Source organism: Ostrea edulis, chromosome 1 (assembly GCF_947568905.1).
Source record: "Ostrea edulis chromosome 1, xbOstEdul1.1, whole genome shotgun sequence".
Classification (NCBI taxonomy): Eukaryota; Metazoa; Mollusca; class Bivalvia; order Ostreida; family Ostreidae; genus Ostrea; species Ostrea edulis.
Genome location: NC_079164.1, coordinates 102035795 through 102058169, shown reverse-complemented (window position 1 = coordinate 102058169; position 22375 = coordinate 102035795). Strand labels below are relative to the sequence as shown.

The following is a 22375-nucleotide window of genomic DNA, read 5'->3' as shown; positions in this document are numbered from 1 at the left end:
CTGATATTCCATATCTAATTCACTCTCTGCTGATGACATTTTAACGTTGATGCTTACAATGTGCCAAAAATACACACAATGTGTCCTACTGATTTCAGCATCAGTGCTGCCCTCTAGTGGATGCTAAGAGATAACCCAGCAGGGAGGTAATATTTTTTTCAATATGGCAGCTCCCAAGGATTGAAGGTATCACACCGGTAATTATTTTCACTATGTATTACTATAGAGGGGAAAAAATCATTAAAAATCAGTTTACAAAAGTGATGCCGAATAACGCAGTCAGACACGTTCTATGTTACCTATCTCGTCTGCCGACACCAGAAAAACAACACCCTACTCTGCATTTTCGAAAAAAAAATTACCCGCAAACAAGACTACCCTCAAATCCACGTGTTTTTCACATGTGTGTAAACAGCCGGAGTGCACCTCAGGAAGTAGCCTCAGCCACCAACAGCAAATAGTTCCTTTGTATACACTTGATTATTTCTACAAATTACACAAAATTTCCTAATCAGGGGTACAAAAATTAAGAGAAAAGAAGAAGAGGAAATGAGAAAAATCGCGCAAGGAAAAAAATATTTCTTTAAATATATGGAACTACAATTGACTAAGTTCATTTTGAATGGACAATTACCGGTGTGATACCTGAAAAGATTAGTTAATCTTTATAAAATATCTCCCTACTGAAGAAAGCTACATCTTAGTGATTTTCAGAATTCATTATATACATCAAAATGACAAATCTAAACCCTTTGTCACATTCTCATGTTCACCTCCTTTAAATTCAATGCTTAAATTTTAGAGTGAAAAACTTTTGTTTGGTTTGAATTTAATTCTTAACTTCTGAAACTGTCTAGCTATACACTATTACAGTATGCGTGTAAATATGTATATATGTGTTTTTTGTATGCTTACCTTGTGATATTTTATTTTGTCTGTGATGGTCGGTTTAAGAGCTCTGTGGAGCTCATGTTATTATACCCCCCGCAAACGAAGTTGGGGGGGGGGTATACTGGAATCACTTTGTCCGTCCGTCCGTTTGTCCGTAGACGCAATTTGTCCGAAGTTTATTTCTAATACCGCTGGGCATATTTCATTCAAACTTCATGCACATCTTTTATATATTATGTAGTTGTGCATCTCCTATTTTCATTGAAATATTTTAACAGTTATAGAAGTTACGCACATTTTCTTTTCATTTTGGGGGCTGCGCACTTTGTCCAGAGTTTAATTCTAATACCGTTGAACAGATTTGATTCAAACTTTATTCCCATCTTATATATATAATGTAGTTGTGCATCTTCAATTTTCATTGAAATATTTTAACACTTATGGAAGTTACGGACATTTTCTGGTTTGGTTGTACTTGTAGTAATAGACAAAATTTCCATAGCAATTCCATGGATTCATTTGTATTAGATTTCAAATCATTGCAGGTCAGTTTAGAACGTACAAATGTATTATATTTTCTCATCCACATACTGTATCTGCAATCTTGTGACTTCTCGGTAAAACATAAAGTGGCTCATGTGTGTTGAATACTTATTTGTCAGATAGTATTTATAATCTCAACTATCCCTGGCAATGGGATTCATAGTAAACTGCCTTTATTGCAGCTACTTAGAGTTGTTATACCAGTGGAAAAGATTGCAATAATACCAATGCTTGAGCTAATATCATTTATTTACTGACAAAATCAATGACAAAGTAAAGTTGGCATAACATAATGATCTTTAACAAAGTGAATATAAACTAAAGACTAGAAGAGTTGACCAGGGATTTGCAATCATACAGCCTAAAATGAGCCAAGTAGTATTCATTGTTTATATTAAGCATATTTTTAATATTTCATGTAGGCCTACTGCTGTACTGTAGAATATACACTTCTGCGTTTACATTGATTGCCCTGTAGATAATGTGAAAATATCCAATGTGTTTGCATTAAATATTTCCCATCATCTTATATGCCCCGCAGGGGGTATTAGTCCCATTAGGACAGTTCTAGTTTGTTACTATTGTATACAGTGCCGACTTTGAATAAAATTTACTTACTTACTCACTTACTGTGAAATTTTATTTACGTGCTGAACAATAAACGGTGTTTCTATCGCTATTTTTCTATTACGCACTGAATATACCGCATATCATGATGCGTCACATATGATTAAAGTCCCATGAGTACTTTCAGTACTTTGATTTCTCGACTTCACGGATCCACAGAAGTTCACGACCTGAATTTTGACCAATGAAAAATAAGCTCCGCCCACCACCCCACGCCTCGGACAGAACTCGGACATCCGCCATTGTTTTGTGTAGGCCCAATAAACTGAAAGAGAAGTGTATCCACTAATGACGATCATTTTTTAAGAAAAATGGTTAAACATTGCTCCTTTGGAACCTGTAAATCAGACAGTAGGTATCCAGATAAACTTAATGGAGCCAAATTCATACCATTCCCCAAACCAAAGACAAACTTCCAGAAATGTGTGCGATGGATTGCCTTATGTCGCAGACCTCAATATCAGCTGAATGTAAACAAAATAACGAAAGATACATATATATGTACTAAGGTAAGATGATTTGTTTACTGTTTGTATGCAGCTGTTTTGAGTTCAGGCATATAGCAACGTCTTTGATAGGGGGCTTGCTAAAAATGATGAAACAAAGAACAGAAATTTGCACAGGGTTTTGACACAATCTGAGGCAACTGGTATATTAATCCGAGATTCCTCTGACTCTTACCCCCGCTTTTATATTTGACATGTGCGGGGGAGAGTCAGAGCGGACTCCATATTGAAAAGTGGGAATTCAGCGACACCAGCTGGTGTCGCTGCTTTACCTACCTCTTACAACTTTATTTCGCGGACCCATCTTCCAAGACGCGATTATTCATTTACCGGAAGATTATTCTACAAATACATCATGATTAATACGATGCTATCGCCGTTTAAACGATGGAATTTTGTGTTTATATGTGCTGACGTCATGCGCAAAGAAATCAAATGGCGAGGCGGCGACCTAATTCAAGTGATGCTCCATTTGTCGGTGTTAGGGCCGTTTAAACGGCGATAGCATCGTATTAATCATGATGTATTTGTAGAATAATCTTCCGATAAATGAATAATCGCGTCTTGGAAGATGGGTCCGCGAAATAAAGTTGTAAGAGGTAGGTAAAGCAGCGACACCAGCTGGTGTCGCTGAATTCCCACTTTTCAATATGGAGTCCGCTCTGACTCTCCCCCGCACATGTCAAATATAAAAGCGGGGGTAAGAGTCAGAGGAATCTCGGATTACTGGTATATATACAGTATATAGTCTACATACTATATATACCAGTTTGCTGTCTACATACTATATGTACCAGTTTGCTGTCTACATACTATATATACCAGATTGTGTCAAAACCCTGTGCGAAATTGCAGAATCTGAATCTTTGGTCACACTACATGCCTGCAAAAGAAAGGAATGCTAATGAAAAACGGAACATAAGCTAATATAGATAGAACGTTCCATCGTTAAAGTGATAATGTCCTACGGACCCGGTTTAACGATAGACCCATATACCCGTAATGTAGCAAAATAAAAATTGCACTCAGTACATGTTTGGTAAAATCGTGTCACATATCATAAATATACAATCAAAAAAGTTACCTTCACAACTGACTCGCTAATCTCAGCTGAGATTCGGCTTGGCTGAATATTTGGACTGACGCCTTCACCAAATCTCGGACCAGTCCTTCATAATTCATGTCTGGAAATTTACTTTCAGCTTCGGTCGGTTCTAGCAATTAATGTGCACTTACGTGACGCTGCTGTTCGCTTCAAATAAGTTAGTTGACTATTAAACCAAATCTGTATCACTTTTAATGCTGCATTACTTAACGTCTAAGTATGTAAATTCCATAAAATATACTATTAGGGCTATTCCAGCAAAAAAAATATTGGGGGGGGGAGGGGGGGGGGGAAGGCACTTTATTTTTAAGACAGCCACCCATACAATTAAATTTTCCTCTGCTACCACCACCCATACAATTAGATTCTCCCCTGCCACCACCACCCATACAATTCAATACTTTTCATTAACGTAACAAATGGATCAACCGTATGATATTTTAGAACTTAATTCTTAAGTTTATATTTTTAAAAATGTATAAAAGTATAAACAATAAAATGTCTTTCTTTGTTGTTTCATCGGGAGATGAAGGTAGCAATCATTGCAGAAAAAAAATTACATATATTTTAGTTTCCAATGCAATTTTGGTAGGGAGATAAAAGGATGATCTCAGCATATAAAATGAAAGAAAAAATGCAATTAATTTTGTATAATCTGGAAACATGTGAGTTGTAGAAACCTAGTTCTGTTTGCTTATTATAAACAAACAGTTTCACTATAGACTAATGATGTGGGATATTGTCATATCATTTCTGGACTAGATGTGCATGTCGTTTTTACTCATGTCATTATCTGGGTGCTTGTTAATTGTTGAAATAACAAGAAGTTGTTTTTTTTTTTAATGATATAAAACTAAATAAAATATGAATATATTATACCACTTTAAATTTAAATTCACATATATTGTTACTCTCTTTATTGCTTTTAAAAGACATATATGTCTTATTACATCAGTTACAATATGTATACATAAAATGGCATTGTATAGCGGTGTACAAATTCAAGTAAGCAACAGAGAACTTTTCAACGAGTTAGGTTTTCTCGCGACTTCAGTGCAAGACTAATAGAATCCTTCATTAGTACGAGTGTGAGATAGGGAAATTCCACCGAGGGGACAAGATTCGCAGTCTTGGATGAGGCTTTGCCGAGTCCTAGACAGCGAATCTTGTTCCAGAGGTGGAATTTCCCTATCCCACACGAGTAAATAATGAAGGATTATTTTTCTCACATTTTAACTACAGTTTAGTGCATAAAATTAGGAGCTTTCAGAAAATTTTAGATTATCAAAATCCTCATTTGAACTTCGATGCAAAAACTAATTAGATAGGCAGAAAGAGCATACCCGAAAATGGTTTACACTGTAAGTGTAAACTAAAAACCCCAAGGTTGTCCACCAGAAAGCTATACTACATTAAAATTTAAAGATAACAATGCAAAATATTTTTACTTCACTGTGTAACGTAAATCTTCACCGTGTAACGTAAATCATAGAAAATATATGACGTCACAATCAAATGACGTCGCAGCAGTGTGAGACAGAAAAATCTCACATGGGTAAAGTCGATCTCACACTGGTGATAATGTGAGAAATAGATATTTCCCTAAATTACAAAGTGTATGCACATAGATTGTGACTTTTTCCCTTTGACTTTTCCCCCTACAATCTCTCGTACAGGAAACTCATGAATATTCCATTTAAAATTTCAGTCCCAATGTCACATTAAAATCTATTTGCATGTTCATTTTAATTCAGTTTTGTTTTGTCAAATCAAACGTAGCTTTATCCTGCTTGGGACCTCTTTTAAATTGTAAATACCCCTTTATTAAACCTCAATCTATTGGAGCATAAAAACCGCCAGTCCGTGCTCTCAGTAGGAACTGAGCTGTCCAGCGAGAAGGACGCATTGATAACTAAATTGTAAACACTTTGGCATTGTTGTAAATGTTGCCCGTGTTTGGCTTGTTCGGAGGTGAGTTTTATGTAACGATTTTTATAGAGTATTTTCTTTGTTTAAAGGTCCTAAAACTTCCAAGTATCTTTATTCATACTTTGTGTTTTGTACTTGTTTCAATACCAGTTTCCTTTTTCAAAAACGTGTTCACTATATAGTCCTGTTTGTAAAGTTACAGCGTGTAGTACTGGCCATAATTGTTTCGCTGTAAGAAACATTGTGTAACTCATATGCATAGAATTGCTAGAGTTTTAGTGTATCTTGTTGTAATATTAAGTAACTTATATGTATAACAGTGTATGGTATATATATCCATGGATAATGTAAAGTAAGGTTTCAACCTGAAAACCTGTGTGTATGTGTACGTTTATTGTCATAGGTGCTACCTTGTAGTGTGTACCAAGTACACATGTACCAAGTAACCACAGTATCGAAACCAAACACTGGGGAGCATCGACATGTGTGATATCCACGTATGACAGCAGTCATCAGTGTAGTGGATCCGTGTTTAAGTCAGGAACACTGAGGAACTTTACGCTCAACGCCATAAAACCGGGACCAGAAACTTAAATATTTGTATACCAAATAAATATGTAAATTGTTTTCTGTGACTATCATTTTCACATTCTAGCACGGTTATCCGTGACACCCAAGCATAACATTTGCCTGATTTATATCGCAATCAGGCAAATTTTCCACTCTGTTAAACGTAATGGTATACCAGGTGGGAGATTTCATATCCGAATTACCCCGCACATATCAAAGTCTGTGGAAATTCACACCTTCGGAAACAACGGTCGTGATTCCCTGATCCTTGATTTTGTTAAATAAACAACAACTTGGTTTTGGTAATTAACCTCACACGACGCTGCATGTTAATTACGTGTTAACCAATTGATTGCTTGGGTATAATAATTGATTCAAAGTGCCGATTAAACAAGATCACATCAGTTACAATACTTGACTTATTCCTCTTGGCCCCTGAGGGGGCATAGGGCCTCAACAATAGTTTTCCATATGTCTCGGAAATGTACAGCTTGTTTGGTTTCTCCCCATGACATCTGGATCGACCTGAGCTCTGTGTTTAAAGTCCTTCGCCATGTTGTTACTGGGCGCCCCCTTTTTCTTTTTCCTTGTGGATTCCACTCTAATGCATGTCTTGTGATGTTATTCTGTGGTCGTCTGAGGATATGACCAATCCAACGCCATTTTTTTCTTTTGATGATATCAATTATTGGAGTTTGGCTTGTTCTTCTCCATAATTCCTGGTTTGATATTTTCTCAGGCCATCTATTACAGTGCTCCAAGTTGTGAGTAAAACGGTCGCATTTGCAACCAGAAAATCAATTTTGCAACTAGAGATTATAATTAAGTCGCATTTTTGCGAGTGGAGAAAATTTGGGCATCCAGTAAAATTTTAGAATCGGGATCGGAAGTCTGAATAAATATTTTTCAGTCTCGGTCAAAACAATCAAGATGGCGGGAAAACGAGGTTTAGAGCACTTTGGATTTATCAATAGTAAAAAGCAGAAACCTCAGCCTAGTACATGTAACAAAGAAATTCAAGAATCACACGGAGAAAGTTCTGCATCAAAAGATGATGTAGCAGTGTCTAAAGAGAAATGCAAAAGTAAAGGAAGAACCCCAGTCCTGAAATGGCAGAGGGAATTTTCGTGATGGCAAAATGTTTTGCAGAATTTGTGAGGCCAATTAGCCAGCAACGTCCACCATTTCTGGACACCCGTTGTCCTATTTCACCACAACCGAGTGTACATCTTTCAAATGTGGAAGTGTGACTATTCACGGTAACAGTAAGAGTCTACAGGTCTTCGTCCGTGACTGCATTATTAGCAGTAATAGTCGAGCGGGGCAACTGTTGCTGTTGATTTTCAAAGACAATCAAACTCGGGATGTAGTGTTCTTATTGATGCTTGCACTAATTGTTCAGCAAAAGATCCAACAAAACTAGAAGCTCTTATTCGCATAACATGGTAAGCAGTAAAGGCCCACTTGTTGAGAACTTTAAAGCAAATCCTTGTGTGGAACGCTAGGTTTTCTTCCCCAGAACCGTACTGTAAAATATACAGGATGGCCCAATGCAATACAACTTTTGCCAGAGTAAATACTTGACTTGTTAGCATCCAGCATGTTTCACAGTACATTTCTATTCAGTTTAAAAATAAAACAAACAAAATACATTACACTGTACATGGGTGTTGATATTTTACTTGAAGGATATTCATATCTTAAAAAAACTTGTAAGTCTTATTTACTAAATCTTTTACTATGGCGAGTAGAAATTTTGAAAATGGCGACCAGAAATGTTTTTAGGTCGCCATTTTGCGACCTGATAGTGGATGCGACTTGGAGCACTGTCCAATTTTCAATATCTGTCTGAGGCATTTGTTTATAAAAACTTGGAGGTCATGCTCTGTTTTTAGCTCACCTGAGCTGAAAGCTCAAGTGAGCTTTTCTGATCACCCGTACTCCGGCGTCCGTCCGTCCGTCTGTAAACTTTTCACATTTTCAACTTCTTCTCAACAACCACTGGGCCAATTTCAACCAAAGTTGGCACAAAACATCCTTAGGTAAAGGGAATTCTAAATTGTTAAAATAAAGGGCCAGGCCACCTTCCAAGGGGAGATAATCAAGAAAAGGTAAAAATAGGGTAGGGTCATTAAAAAATCTTCTTCTCAAGAACCACTGGGCCAGAAAAGATGAAATTTATAGATAAGCTTTATTAGGTAGTGCAGATTCTAAATTGTTAAAATCATGGCCCCCGGGGGTCGGATGGGGCCACAATAGGGGGTCAAAGTTTTACATACAAATATATAGGGAAAATCTTTAAAAATCTTCTTCTCAAGAACCACTGAGCCAGAAAAGCTGAGATTTATATGAAAGCTTCCTTATATAATGCAGATTCTAAATTGTTAAAATCATGGCCCCCGGGGGTCGGATGGGGCCACAATAGGGGGTCAAAGTTTTACATACAAATATATAGGGAAAATCTTCTTCTCAAGAACCACTGAGCCAGAAAAGCTAAGATTTATATGAAAGCTTCCTTATATAATGCAGATTCTAAATTGTTAAAATCATGGCCCCCGGGGGTCGGATGGGGCCACAATAGGGGGTCAAAATTTTACATACAAATATATAGGGAAAATCTTTAAAAATCTTCTTCTCAAGAACCACTGAGCCAGAAAAGCTGAGATTTATATGAAAGCTTTCTGATATATAGTACAGATTCTAAATTGTTAAAATCCTGGCCCCTGGGGGTCAGATGGGGCCACAATAGGGGATCAAAGTTTTACATACAAATATATATGAAAAATCTTTAAAAATCTTCTTCTCAAGAACCACTAAGCCAGAAAAGCTAATATTTACATGAAAGCTTTCTGACATAGTGCAGATTCAAGTTTGTTCAAATCATGGCCCCTGGGGTAGGATGGGGCTACAAGGGGGGATCAAAGTTTTTCATACAAATATATAGGGACATTCTTTTAGAATCTTCTTCTCAAGAACCACTGAGTCTGAAAAGCTGATATTCACATGAACAGCTTCCTAACATAGAGCAGAGCTAAGTTTGTTCAAATCATGGCCCCCTGTTGTAGGATGGGGCCACAATAGGGGATCAAAGTTTTACATACAAATATATAGGAATTTTTTTTTTTAAATCTTCTTCTCAAGAACCACTGAGCCAGAAAAGCTGATATTTACATGAAAGCTTTCTGATATAGTGCAGATTCAAGTTTGTTCAAATCATGGCCCCTGGGGGTAGGATGGGGCCACAAGGGGGGATCAAAGTTTTACATACAAATATATAGGAAAAATCTTCAAATATCTTCTTCTCGTGAACCATTGGGCCAAAGAAGTTCACATTTACAAGAAAAATTTCTGACATAGTGTAGATTCAAGTTTGCGAAAACTATGGCCTCCAGGGGTAGATTGGGGCCATGATAAGGACTACGGTTTTACATGCAAATATATATAGAAAGTCTTGTGATATGGACCAAGGTGACTCAGGTGAGCGATGTGGCCCATGGGCCTCTTGTTTTAGTTTGTTTCTATGTCTCAGATCCGTAAAGAACTCGGTTTTGGTAATTAACCTCACACGATGCTTCATGTTAATTACGCGTTAACCAATTGATTGCTTGGGTATAATAATTGATTCAAAGTGAATTCCCAGAATAGTCATGCTCGACTGAAATCGAAAGTAGGAATCGCGTTGTAATCGAAAAAATGTACAGTCGTTTCATAAAGGTGAAACTACACGAAAAGGTTATAAAACCCATGATCGTTGCATTTTTGCGTTAGACAGGTGGTCGTTTAGGACAGGTACAATAGGTTGGGTAACGTCTTGGAAGGGAAAACTTTATGGTAACATTGAGTTATCTGCCCATTTATCAATCTTTTTTCCATACTTAATGTAGGATGGCTCCGCTTTTCTCCTTCTTTTGTAATAAAAGAAACTTAACGTGATACGTTTTCATTTTTATCATAATTCACAGGCACCCATGTTTTTTTTAACCTAGCTGGAAGACAACCACCCATCAGTGCTCCCACTGGACCAGAATTCCCTTTCGCCACTTTTTCGGGGAGTGGCGCGGCACAAATAATCACATGCTTTACAATTATTTCCATCATATTATATATTATTTTATTCATTACACTTATTTTAGCATTTTGAATCAGTTACATTACTTAATCATATCCATCTACCATACCTAAACATTTCTTTCTGAAATAATAAGAAGTTGATTTGTTTGATAAATTCTATTATGGAAATCAAAATTCAGATAATAAATCATATAAATATAAACTTCATGATGCTACACCCCTCAGTGAAAACATTGTGTACATTGGCCGAAATGCAGATGTCACAAAACATCAAGCCCAATTTAGAGTCGTATCTCAACCACTCCCAATTAAATTTCCGTTTTTGTATGGAAGATTTTGCAATTTGGACAGAATCAGATGTTTGAGGAGGTGGGGTTGACTGTAAAGCCAAACATAGATATTTTTTAAATTTTAGACTGACTAGGGTCAGAAGCTACAAGTTTAGTGTCAAAATAGAATGGGGTGCATAGTCTTATGAGATTAGCATTTTTATACTGTTGCGCACCGAACTTCAAAGAAAATTATTTATTAAAATTGCCATGTCCATATCAATGGTGACCGACCGCATTGTTTATGAAATATTCGAACTAAAATCAAACACATCAAAATCAAAATCTTGTAATCGAGTTTGGCCGCAAAAACAAACAATTGATGTATTCAGATATACATTATACACAATAATACGGCCAATTTAATTACCAGTCGGTTCTCTGGTTAAGAATTGACATTAATGTGGAAATGATAACACGATAATGAATAAGACTTTAAATGTTAAACAATTGACCACAGCAGGGTAAACAGCTGTCCGATGTACTTTATTACATAATCACCGACTTTTTTGCAGCCATAAATTACCTGAGGCTGTGACCAGCTCTGTGTGCACTGGAGCGACGCGAGATTTCCGGTCGCACGCGTTGACTGAATAAACAGATTTTGACTGCATAAACAAACAGGCGATAATGTGTCACTGACAAAGGATTAAAAATACAATTTATTGCAAAAAGGGATTTTCGCCACTTTCAATTTTTTTTCGCCATTTTTGAAAAAAATTCGCCATTGGCGAAGCCCAGCTCGAGCACTGCCACCCATACAAATATATTTTCCCAAATCACCCCCACTCATCCAAAAAAATATCGGCTGCCGTCCCTCCCCTGCCCCCCCCCCCCCCCCCTACATTTTTTGCTAGAATAGCCCTTACTAAATTTTCCGTTCAAATGATGAGTTTCATGGCGCAATATTTTAACTCCCGAAATTGAAGAGTTCCAATACTGTGTTTTTAATTCAGCTTTTCTGATCACATTTTGTCCATTGTCCGTCTGTCTGTCCGTCTGTAAAGTTTTCACATTTTCGACTTCTTCTCCAGAACCACTGGGCCAATTTCAACCAAACTTGGCCATAAGCATCCTTGGGTGAAGGGCTTTCATGTTTGTTCAAATGAAGGGCCATGTCCCTTTAAATAATCACAAAAATGCAAACATAAGGTGGGGTCATTTAAAAATCTTCTTCTCAAGAACCACTGAGCCAGAAAAGCTGATTTTTACATGAAAACTTTCTGACATAGTGCAGATTCAAGTTTGTTCAAATCATGGCCCCCGGGTTAGGATGGGGCCACAAGGGGGGATCAAAGTTTTACATACAAATGTATAGGAAAAATCTTTAAATATCTTCTCAAGAACCATTGGGCCAAAGAAGTTCACATTTACATGAAAGCTTTCTGACATAGTGTAAATCAAGTTTGCAAAAACAAGACTTTATATGGAGATACACTGTATCAGTAACTAGATAATACAGACTATAGGAACTCTTCAATTTCAGGAGATAAAATATTGTGCCATGGAAGTCTTCATTTAAACCGAAAATTTAGTGACTCTTTTCACTTTAGGATTTTCATACCTAAACGGTAAGCAATGCAATGTTAATAGTGATAGAGAGTTAGTTTAATAGCCAAATCACTTATTTGAAGCAAACAGTAGTGTCACCCAAGTGCACATTAATTGCTAGAACCGGCCGAAGCTGAAAGTAAATTTCCAGACATGAATTATGAAGGACTGCTCCGAGATTCGGTGAAGGCGTCAGTCCAAATATTTTTATTAGCGTAGAAAGAGAACTAAAACCTAAGAGTTTGAATTTCGCTGTGTACAGCTTCCATTTTACCGGAACTTATCATTGCGTAAGCAAACAGCTCCCAAATATGGCCTTTAATGGAAAATGTACTATGATCTTTACTACGCCGTTATTTTACAGGAAAATTAACTAAATAGCATCCAATAAACGTTGTAAATTAAGAAATATAAGTTAAGTCAACAATGCAGCATCAAATTAAATTAATACGAAGGTTTAATATTTTTTGGATGAAAATTGCTTTCATTGGGCCTGAATGAAGAAAATTAACCCGATTGCACTGGCAAACGGATATCTTTTCCTTTTAGCACTGCAGAGATTATTTCTGCTTGTTCGTCTTTCAATTCTACACGGTAATTCTGTATCCACTGCACATTGCAAAAGGTACGTTTCACTGTTTTCCACATATGGTAGTAGGCGGTTCTTCATTGAGCATTCATTTTGGAAAACAGCAGGGTGTTCCGATAACAGTTTCCGTTAAAATGGCAGTCAATTTGAATCAAGAAAAGTGACATTTCAAATTTACAACATTATATTACATATTTTTACATTGTTTTAAAGGACTTGCGAATTTTCAGTGAGGTTACAGGGGTCAACATTTACGTTTGTCCGCTTGTCCGGTACCAGTGGAAAAATATTTCGGACAAGTGAGTATTGATGGGCACTTGTCCAATTGGACAAGTGCTTTTTTATGTAAAGAAGTCTCCAAACAACTTTGTGAAAAGTTTATCGGTAGTTGAGAGTCGGAAGTACATGGAAAATGAACTTCGATCGCTATGTAAACTAGCTGAGTCAAACTCAATCGGGATTGGTGTTCACTTATTGCGTACTACTTTCAATCACCCATTGCAATCTCTTACCAGAGAGCGTTACGCTACGCTCCACAACGTAGCGCGCCCTCTAGTGAGAGAATGCATCCATGGATCTTACGAAGTCATTGATTCAAGATGGGAAGTCTAGATAAAATTTTGTTTTATGCGTTTGTTGTTTTTATCAAGAGAATAAGATATAAAAAAAATCAATCAAGCAGGTATAAAAATAGACTATATATTAAGTAAATTAAATACAGTTTTCAAGTTGACGATATTATATCCTTTTTAGAAAATTTTTTGGACAAGTGAAGTTGAAGTTCGGACAAGTAAATATCTTTGTCTCTTTTCCGAATGGACAAGTAGGAAAAAAAGTTAATGTTGAGCCCTGGGTTAGTTGTATTCAATTTTAGCTTCTAATTTACGCGTTTTTTCTTTGGTGATTTTAAAATCGTTTTGGAGCGATTCTGCAATTTTCTGCTACATTACGGGTATATGGGAGGTATTCTAACTGTGGTGAGGGCCTGTCCAGAGACACAGATTATTCTAACTAAAGCTAATACAGAAAGTGTGGTGTTTGCAGATTGTACTTGGCTATTTTTAAATGTTAGTGTAGTCATGGATGAAGTTTTATCAACATTAACATGATTAATATTGTAACAAATAAAAGGAGAAAATTATGGCTGGCTAGGGACCCCTGCATCACAGGGACTTGGTTGTCAGATATTGAGGTTTTGTATTATTTGTGCCTGAATAGTAAATTGAAGTTTGCAACGCCTACTGGAGGCTCTCCATATAATCACTGGGGTGTTCCAAATGCATACGGTAAGTCCAGAGAAATCAACACCGCAAAAACAACGGAAAAGTGTTGACTTTGCTTTAAAATTGTCACAATATATTGATAAACGGCCAAGCTGCTGACAATGTGGTACTTTGTGCGTAACTTAATCTAATGAAAATCATTCAGTTATTGGTATATAAAATCTCTCCCATGAATTACATGGTTTACAATTTACAGCTTACTATGCTAAGATATTGTCTGATGTCTTTGTTCTTCCGTTAGATTTCTCTGGACTTACCGTATGTATTCGGAACACCTCAGTGGTTATATCGAGAGGCTCCAGTAGGCGTCACATCACTCGATGCAAACTTCTGTTCTTTCGATAAGTTGGGGCAGGTATCAAGGACATTTCGGGTCACTGGATCTTTAATACGGCATGTAGACATAAGCAGACGATAGGGAGAAGTAGTTGGATCTTTTTCCAACATAGATCTCACCAGAAACCGGTAGGCAGAGAGTAGATATTGTTGAAAATAAGTCATGAAAAAAGGGCCCCCCAGAAATCCAAGATGGCAAGTGTCGTCCCTTTACTTTTTTTAATGTACACATGATACACCTTTCATAAAATGCCAAAAAAAACCGGATTTATATAATTTATTATTCGGACACAAATAATGCAAAACTTCAATATCTGACAACCGAGCCCCTGTGTCCTGTATCACTAGTCTAGTGGCTGTGTCGCTGAGCTTTTCAGGTTGAGGTCTGTGGTCTGTATAGCCCAATCCACTAGAGTAGTAAAATGTATCAACTAAACTTTAGTATGAATTTATATTGCAGGCATCTGTAATAAGTTTTCTTTTGGTTTTTTTACAGCATTTTTTCAATAATGATGGACCAACAGCAGAGTATCCAGACCCATGTGATGCGAAAACTGGAGAGTTGCAGAAGGCAAGGCATCTACCATCTTACCGATCACCCAGTACATATATCCAAAATACAACCTGCAATGGCATACCTTCACTCAGGTATTTTTACAAGGTGGTAGTACAAAATAGAAATATAGGGAATGAAATGCTATCGGTGTGATGCTTTGAAATTGATTGACTGATGGTGTAGTACACTGTAGAAATATTTTAGTTTCAGAACAATGTAAACCTAGAAGTTTACTATTAGTACATACATAGTACATGTCATCAATTGTACTGTGGGCTGATTAGTGAAAGTCAGAAATGCATTCTTCAATATTTTGTTTTCGTAAATGTTGATCATGCTTGTAGAGTTAATTGAAATTTATAACAATTTTTGTAGCAAGTTTGAAGACATGGATATGAACACAACAGATGCTGGTGTATGTTGTCATGAAACTGGATGTCAAACAAGTGAGCAAGGCACGTTTAACTTGTACAATTCTTAACTGTTCTAATTTGTCTCTTGATCAATGATGAAGGGCCTTATTGATAATACCAGCGAGTTTGGTGGTGAAGCAAGAGCATCGATGTAAACTTGCACTAAAGTATGAAATTCTCCATTCTCATGCATATGTAGGAGAAGCGCTAAATCATAATTATGTCAAATAGTGCACAAGTTCCAACCTCGCCAAATTTTAAACATGCAGTCAGTACACTCGCAGTATTACTAGGATATTGTAAGGCTTTCTTACAATCTTTTTGACAGGTGCTAATAGAGAATGATTAGCAGGGTTCCCTTTAATGCAAACATCTGTAATGGATACAAGAAATTGATCTGGGACGAAATTTTTTTTTAAACCATGCTTCTGCGGACACGTCCCAGATAGCAAGGAAATTCGTGTGGTCTAAAAAACCAAGGTTTTTTTTAGATGTTTGGATCAATCTGTATTATACTGAATCATAACTTCCAATCAAGAAACAATAGTTATAACAAGAATTGTTCTGGGACTTGTCAATTTTAGCTGGGATTCTATCTTTTCAAAGTTCTGGGACTCAAGTTTTAAAATTCCTAGTGAGAACTCTGGTTAGGGGTCTTAACAATGAAGGTTTCTAATGATTATTGTATTTGATTTTTCAGTATTTTCATCAATGGATATGCTGGCAATGGCAGCAAGGATACATGAGTTGGAAAAAGAAAATCAGGAACTACATGAAGCCATAGCAGCCTTGCCTTCTAATAACCATTGTAGCACCGCAACACAAACTGAAACACATGTTGAACATTTCAGTGTGGAGTCTGTGTCCAATTCTAAAATCAAGAATCTGTTTGAGTACTACACAGGGATGACGTATTTGCGTTTTTTGATGCTGATTTCGTTTTTGTTCCCAAAGGGAACTCTTGCCGATGTTAACCCTGTCACTTATGATGCCAGTAGAGATGAGGTCAAGAGACTGCCTGTAGATCAACAGGTGTTTATGTTTCTGTGCAGAATAAGAAGTGGACTTCAATTGAAAGACTTGGCGTGTAGATTTGATTTGAAGATTCAAAGCGTATCAACCATACTTAAAGGCATCTCTAAGTATATGTATTACCGACTCGGATCACTAAGTTCCTGGCCACATAGAAACAAAATCATGCAGGACATGTTTTTTGTATATACAGAGGAATTTCCAAATGTTGTTATGGTTATTGATTGTACAGAGATAAAAATACAAAGGCCATCATCACTATTATGCCATACTCAGTGTTTCAGTGAACATTCATCAGCAACCACTTTGAAATCTCTTGTAGTGTGTGACACAAGAGGTTCTGTCTTATTTGTGTCAGACTTATTCTGTAGCGCTGTTTCAGACAATGATGTCTGTATCAAAAGCGGATTTTTTCAGTATTTAAAAAATCTAATGGAGCAAGGATCTTTACATCCTGGGGACTCTATAATGGCAGATAGAGGGTTCAGAATAGAGGACCAACTTGCTGAAATGGGACTAAAGCTGAGTGTCTCTCCATTTGCATCTAGTGTTCATTCCACGAGTGAAGCCAATGGGACTTTGACGGGGAAGATTCCTGCTCACAGGACACCTGTGGAGAGAGCAATAAATCAAATCAAGCATTTTAAAATTTTCAGTAGAAAAATCCCCGCCAATCTGTTACATAGTATCAATGAATATTGGGTGTGTGCTTCTCTTCTCACAAATTTTCAAGATACAGTGTTGAAATAACAGTGTTTAAGGCCACATCAAATCGATTCTCTGGTTCTCAGACGCCGCAACCCCCCCCCCCAAAAAAAATCAGCCACTGACACAAGTTTATTGCCGCCCCAGAAAAAAATCGTCGCCGCACGTATTTGATCCATCAAAATAAAATCCGTGTTTTGGCGCCAAAATTGTAAAGCACCTTGCTGAATAAGATGTGCTGCTTAGTTGATGTAAACAATATGGCGACAGAAACAGTTCTTGTCAGCATTGAGATTATTTTTAACTCAAAACAGATTGTTCCATGGACAATTATACCGGTAGATTCGTCCTTGACAGTTGATACGCTTTGCAAGAAACTTCTGGGCGGTGAATTTAAAGAAATTGAAACCGTGAAGGAACAAATTGATGAAAGCAAGGCCGAGTTGAAGTACGACGTTTTCGTAGGTCGAAACAAAACGGCTGACAGCGATAAGGTTTTTTCAACAGTGAAAATTTACAGGAAGTAGTTTTTGGTATAGTTGAATAAAATGATAAAAAACATGCTATTTTGTATTCACTACAAAATAAAAGCATGACATGCATATAAAACAAGACAAGAAACAGAATGAAAAGAAGCTATACGGTGTTGAATACCATTTGTAAAACTCTTAACTTTCTTCACAACACAAAAAAAAAACCACGGACAAAAAATCCCTACCCATTTGTGATGTGGAGATAAACTGAAAAACTAAACCCCCTACCTACCTACCTATCTACCCATTTTTTGAAAAACGATTGTCTTGAGAACCAGAATATCGATTTGATGTAGCCTAACCATGCGTAGTTTTTAGCTCACCTGAACCAAAGGTTCAAGTGAGCTATTCTGATCACATTTTGTCCGGCGTCCATCTGTCTGTCTGTCTGTAAACTTTTCACATTTTCGACTTCTTCTCCAGAACCACTGGGCCAATTTCAACCTAACTTGGCCAAAAGCATCCTTGGGTGAAGGGCTTTCAAGTTTGTTCAAATGAAGGGCCATGTCCCTTTCAAAGGGGAGATAATCACAAAAATAGGGTGGGGTCATTTAAAAATCTTCTTCTCAAGAACCACAGGGCCAGAAGAGCTGAAATTTACCTGAAAGCTTCCTGACATATTGCAGATTCAAGTTTGTTCAAATCATGGCCCCCGGGGATAAGATGGGGCCCCAAGGGGTGGATCAAAGTTTTACACACAAATATATAGGGAAAAACTTTAAAAATCTTCTTCTCAAGAACCACTGAGTCAGAAAAGCTGATTTTTACATGAAAACTTCCTGACATAGTGCAGATTCAAGTTTGTTCAAATCATGGCCCCCGGGGATAGGATGGGGCCCCAAGGGGGGATCAAAGTTTTGCACACAAATATATAGGGAAAAACTTTAAAAATCTTCTTCTCAAGAACCACCAAGCCAGAAAAGCTTAGATTTACATGAAAGCTTCCTGACATAATGCAGATTCAAGTTTGTTCAAATCATGGCCCCCGGGGGTTGGATGGGGCCACAATAGGGGATCAAAGTTTTACATACAAATATATAGGAAAAATCTTTAAAAATCTTCTTCTCAAGAACCACTGAGCCAGAAAAGCTGAGATTTACATGAAAGCTTCCTGATTTAATGCAGATTCAAGTTTGTTCAAATCATGGGCGCCTGGGGTTGGATGGGGCCACAATAGGGGATCAAAGTTTTACATACAAATATATAGGAAAAATCTTTAAAAATCTTCTCAAGAACCACTAAGCCAGAAAAGCTGATTTTTACATGAAAACTTTCTGACATAGTGCAGATTCAAGTTTGTTCAAATCATGGCCCTCGGGGATAAGATGGGGCCCCAAGGGGTGGATCAAAGTTTTACACACAAATATATAGGGAAAATCTTTAAAAATCTTCTTCTCAAGAATAGCAAAGCTGTGATTAATCGTATTTATATGGAAGCATCTTCAGGTAGTGTAAATTCAAGTTTGTTCAAGTCATGCCCCCAGGGGGTAGGGAGGGGCCACAATAGGGGTTCAAAGTTTGACATTGAAATATTTAAAAAAATATATGTTCAAAAATCTTCATCTCAAGAAGAGCATAGTAATGATTAGTCATTTTAATGTAAAAGCATTATCAGGTAGTGCAGATTAAAATTTGTGGAATTCATGGTCCCCTGGCGAAGGTTGGGGCCACATAGAAGATCGGTTTTTTTTTTAATTTTTTTTTTTTTTTTTTTTACATGGGAATATATAAGGAGGAGTGTTTAAGAAATTTTACATGGGAATATATAGGAACAAATGTAGATAAATTTTCAATTTTTTCTGCTCTTGTTAATTTTGCATCCAAATAAATCTAGTGATATAATTTCATTTTTGTCTTCATTTATAAATTAAGAAGAAGAAAACTCGCCGTCGATTCCTTTTGAACAACTTCGTGAATATCATTAATCTTGGCACCAAAAATCTTTGACTGAAGGGCATTCAATTGTTATAATTACACACTTAATGCACATATTTACAACGTGTATGACCCCCTATTGATTTTCTGGTCACACCTGCCATGTTGGGTTTAAAACATAAACACTCTTTTCTCAGGTGAGCGATGTGGCCCATGGGCCTCTTGTTAACCATAATAGTGAAAAAACTGTTTAACCCTGGTTTTATTGTAATGTGTATTTTGTGTTGATATAGATTATCCCAGCACACCTTTCTGTAAAAAAAACAAAAACAAAGAAACTATCCACAACTTTGTTATTGTAACCATACATGAGGAAAGTTTTAATCTACCCATTATGATTTATCAAATTTTCTTTTGTGTAAATTAAACCATTTTGAAATTATTTTGTGAAGTACTTTTGTCTTGTAAAAGAGTGGAGTTATGTGAATGTTTATAAGTTGAATTTACAGGAGGAAATAGCAACTGTTGTTGAAATGGCAAACATTAAATGAAGTTGACTGACGATATTTTGAATATGTTAAATTTTATTATTAATGTATATTTTATGAGAAATTTCTAAAGAGAAAAACCAGCAAGTAGATACATCAAGGCTCTCCCAAGGATTTTTAAAACTTGAGACCCAGGACTCCTGGTTTTTGAAAAGGTTGAGTACGTCCTAGCTAAATTTGATGAGTCCCAAAACAATTAGGCTGTGTTACTTTTTCAAAACAAAATTTATCGTAACAAGAAATAGATAAATCACCAAGCAATATTTTCTGAATACCTCATAAGCATATCCATGCGTACTGAAAAAAATAAATAGGTATAAGTCTATAAGATAAGTTTCTTGTTACAGAGAAAATTCATGTTTAACTTTCGTTTCTCGACAGGAAGTTATGATTCAGTATAATACAGATTGATCCCAACATCTAAAATCTCCAATTTTTGAAAAAAATGCACGAATTTCGCCGCTTTCCGGAATGAGTCCACGAACGTGTGGTTTTAAATGATTGTCCCAGATCAATTTGCTGTGTCCCATTATGCAGATTTTTATGTTTATGAGAACCCTGTTCACACTCTTTCACAACATAATGAACCTGTTCAATTATTTAGAAAATATATTAAAAAATTAATTAATTTTCATAGATCATGCTGTTTGAAGGTGTTTCAAAAAACCCATCTGAATTGATTTTTATATCACAATGTATATGATGAGATATCAGAAGTTCACCACCGGTTCAGAAAACCATTTATAATAATAATTATGAATTTTATGTTTACATGTATATTTCTATTATAAATGGAATTTGATGTTAAATGAAAGATGTTGGTATTTATGTTTGAATTGTGTTTATAAACTGGTTTTTGGGGAGTTAATTTGGGCTTTAAAAATACTATAGATGAAATGGGCTCATGTTGAACCTCTTGGCTTGTGCCTCTGTTAATTGCTGCAGTGTTCGAAATTAACCATAGACCGAGTCTATGTCAGATGACACCAGCTAGTCTATGCCAATTGTAATTGGGATAGACCAAATTGTCTACGCTGATTTTCTAGGTTAAAAAGCAATAGAGTTGTCCCAAAAGTCGACGTCTGATAAACGTTATAATGAAAAAAGTACATTGTTATGAAAATGGAAAGAAAATATGTTTTCTAAGTACATTAGAAGTAAATAACAATGTTTTAAATTTGTGTTATTTTTTTTTTAATGTTGCAGTATATGCCAATTCAATGAGGTCTATGCCATTTTGTTTTGGCATAGACCTGTGGTCTATACGAAGTCTTAAACCAATTTCGAACACTGTTGCTGTAAAGTAGTGCTTAGAAACTTTCTAGGAACCTCATCAAGTCCATGGAGTTTAAAGCTCCCCTTCAACAGACCATTTAAAGTCGGCATTTCACAAATTCTATGGTTGTTTTAACGATCTAGTTTGCTAATTCAACCTATCATTGGGTCAAATGCTGTCTGACATGTTTCATATTGATTGTTGGGCTGTTCTTGGCACACTAATTTTGACTACAGATTAATCCATTTGCCAGTTAAAAATATAGGGCTCATGGCAGGTGTGAATTGTCTGCAGGATGTTTACTCCTCTTGGGCACCTGGCTCCACCTCTGGGGTATATATCCAGGGGTCCGTGTTTGCCCAACTTTCTATTTTATAGTATTCCTTACAGGAGTTGTGAGATTGATCACTGTTCGTTATCTTCACCTTTATTAGGAGTTATATTGATCACTGTTCGTTATCTTCACCTCTATAGGAGTTATGAGATTGATCGCTGTTCGTTATCTTCACCTTTATAAGAGTTATGAGATTGATCGCTGTTCGTTATCTTCACCTTTATAGGAGTTATGAGATTGATCACTGTTCATTATCTTCATCTTTATAGGAGTTATGAGATTGATCACTGTTCGTTATCTTATTCATCTTTATAGGAGTTATGATATTGATTACTGTTCGTTATCTTCACCTTTATAGGAGTTATGAGATTGATCGCTGTTCGTTATCTTCACCTTTATAGGAGTTATGAGATTGATCGCTGTTCGTTATCTTCACCTCTATAGGAGTTATGAGATTGATCACTGTTCATTATCTTCATCTTTATAGGAGTTATGATATTGATCACTGTTCGTTATCTTCACCTCTATAGGAGTTATGAGATTGATCACTGTTCGTTATCTTCATCTTTATAGGAGTTATGAGATTGATCGCTGTTCGTTATCTTCACCTCTATAGGAGTTATGATATTGATCACTGTTCGTTATCTTCACCTCTATAGGAGTTATGAGATTGATCACTGTTCGTTATCTTCATCTTTATAGGAGTTATGAGATTGATCACTGTTCGTTATCTTCACCTTTATAGGAGTTACGATATTGATCACTGTTCGTTA

General features: G+C 36.5%; 2 protein-coding genes and 1 long non-coding RNA gene across 4 annotated transcripts in view; 1 reads left to right on the top strand and 2 right to left on the bottom strand.

Annotated features, from left to right (window-relative positions):
* Positions 1–1665: 1665 nt before the first annotated feature.
* On the bottom strand, positions 1666–2545 carry LOC130047128 (uncharacterized). Its single transcript, XR_008796173.1, has 2 exons — positions 2452–2545; positions 1666–2326 (listed from the first exon to the last, which is right to left on the bottom strand). It is a non-coding gene; the product is annotated as an uncharacterized LOC130047128 (long non-coding RNA).
* LOC125669203 (uncharacterized) lies at positions 2281–20820 on the top strand. Of its 2 annotated transcripts, none has more exons than XM_048903650.2 (4): positions 2281–2570; positions 14827–14978; positions 15262–15332; positions 16000–20820. In XM_048903650.2, the coding sequence occupies exons 1-4, from the start codon at positions 2373–2375 to the stop codon at positions 17079–17081; spliced, it is 1503 nt and encodes a 500-aa protein (XP_048759607.2). In that variant the 5' UTR covers positions 2281–2372; the 3' UTR covers positions 17082–20820. The 2 variants fall into 2 exon arrangements, with proteins under 2 accessions (XP_048759607.2, XP_048759603.2); XM_048903646.2 differs by having other exon boundaries at positions 15262–15341.
* LOC125669249 (transmembrane protein 185A-like) overlaps positions 16804–22375 on the bottom strand; it is a 30997-nt gene continuing 25425 nt past the window's right edge. The window contains exon 8 of the transcript XR_008796170.1: positions 16804–16941. The gene's annotated coding sequence lies outside the window, so the exon portion shown is untranslated. The remainder of the gene's footprint in view (positions 16942–22375) is intronic.

What these genes read in the sequence shown, in the direction of transcription:
- LOC125669203 (XM_048903646.2), top strand. Translation starts at nt 2,373, where the DNA reads ATGGTTAAACATTGCTCCTTTGGAACCTGTAAATCAGACAGTAGGTAT. An exon ending in ATACATATATATGTACTAAG is followed by an intron (nt 2,571 to 14,826) that starts GTAAGATGATTT and finishes GTTTTTTTACAG; the next exon opens with CATTTTTTCAATAATGATGG. An exon ending in AATGGCATACCTTCACTCAG is followed by an intron (nt 14,979 to 15,261) that starts GTATTTTTACAA and finishes CAATTTTTGTAG; the next exon opens with CAAGTTTGAAGACATGGATA.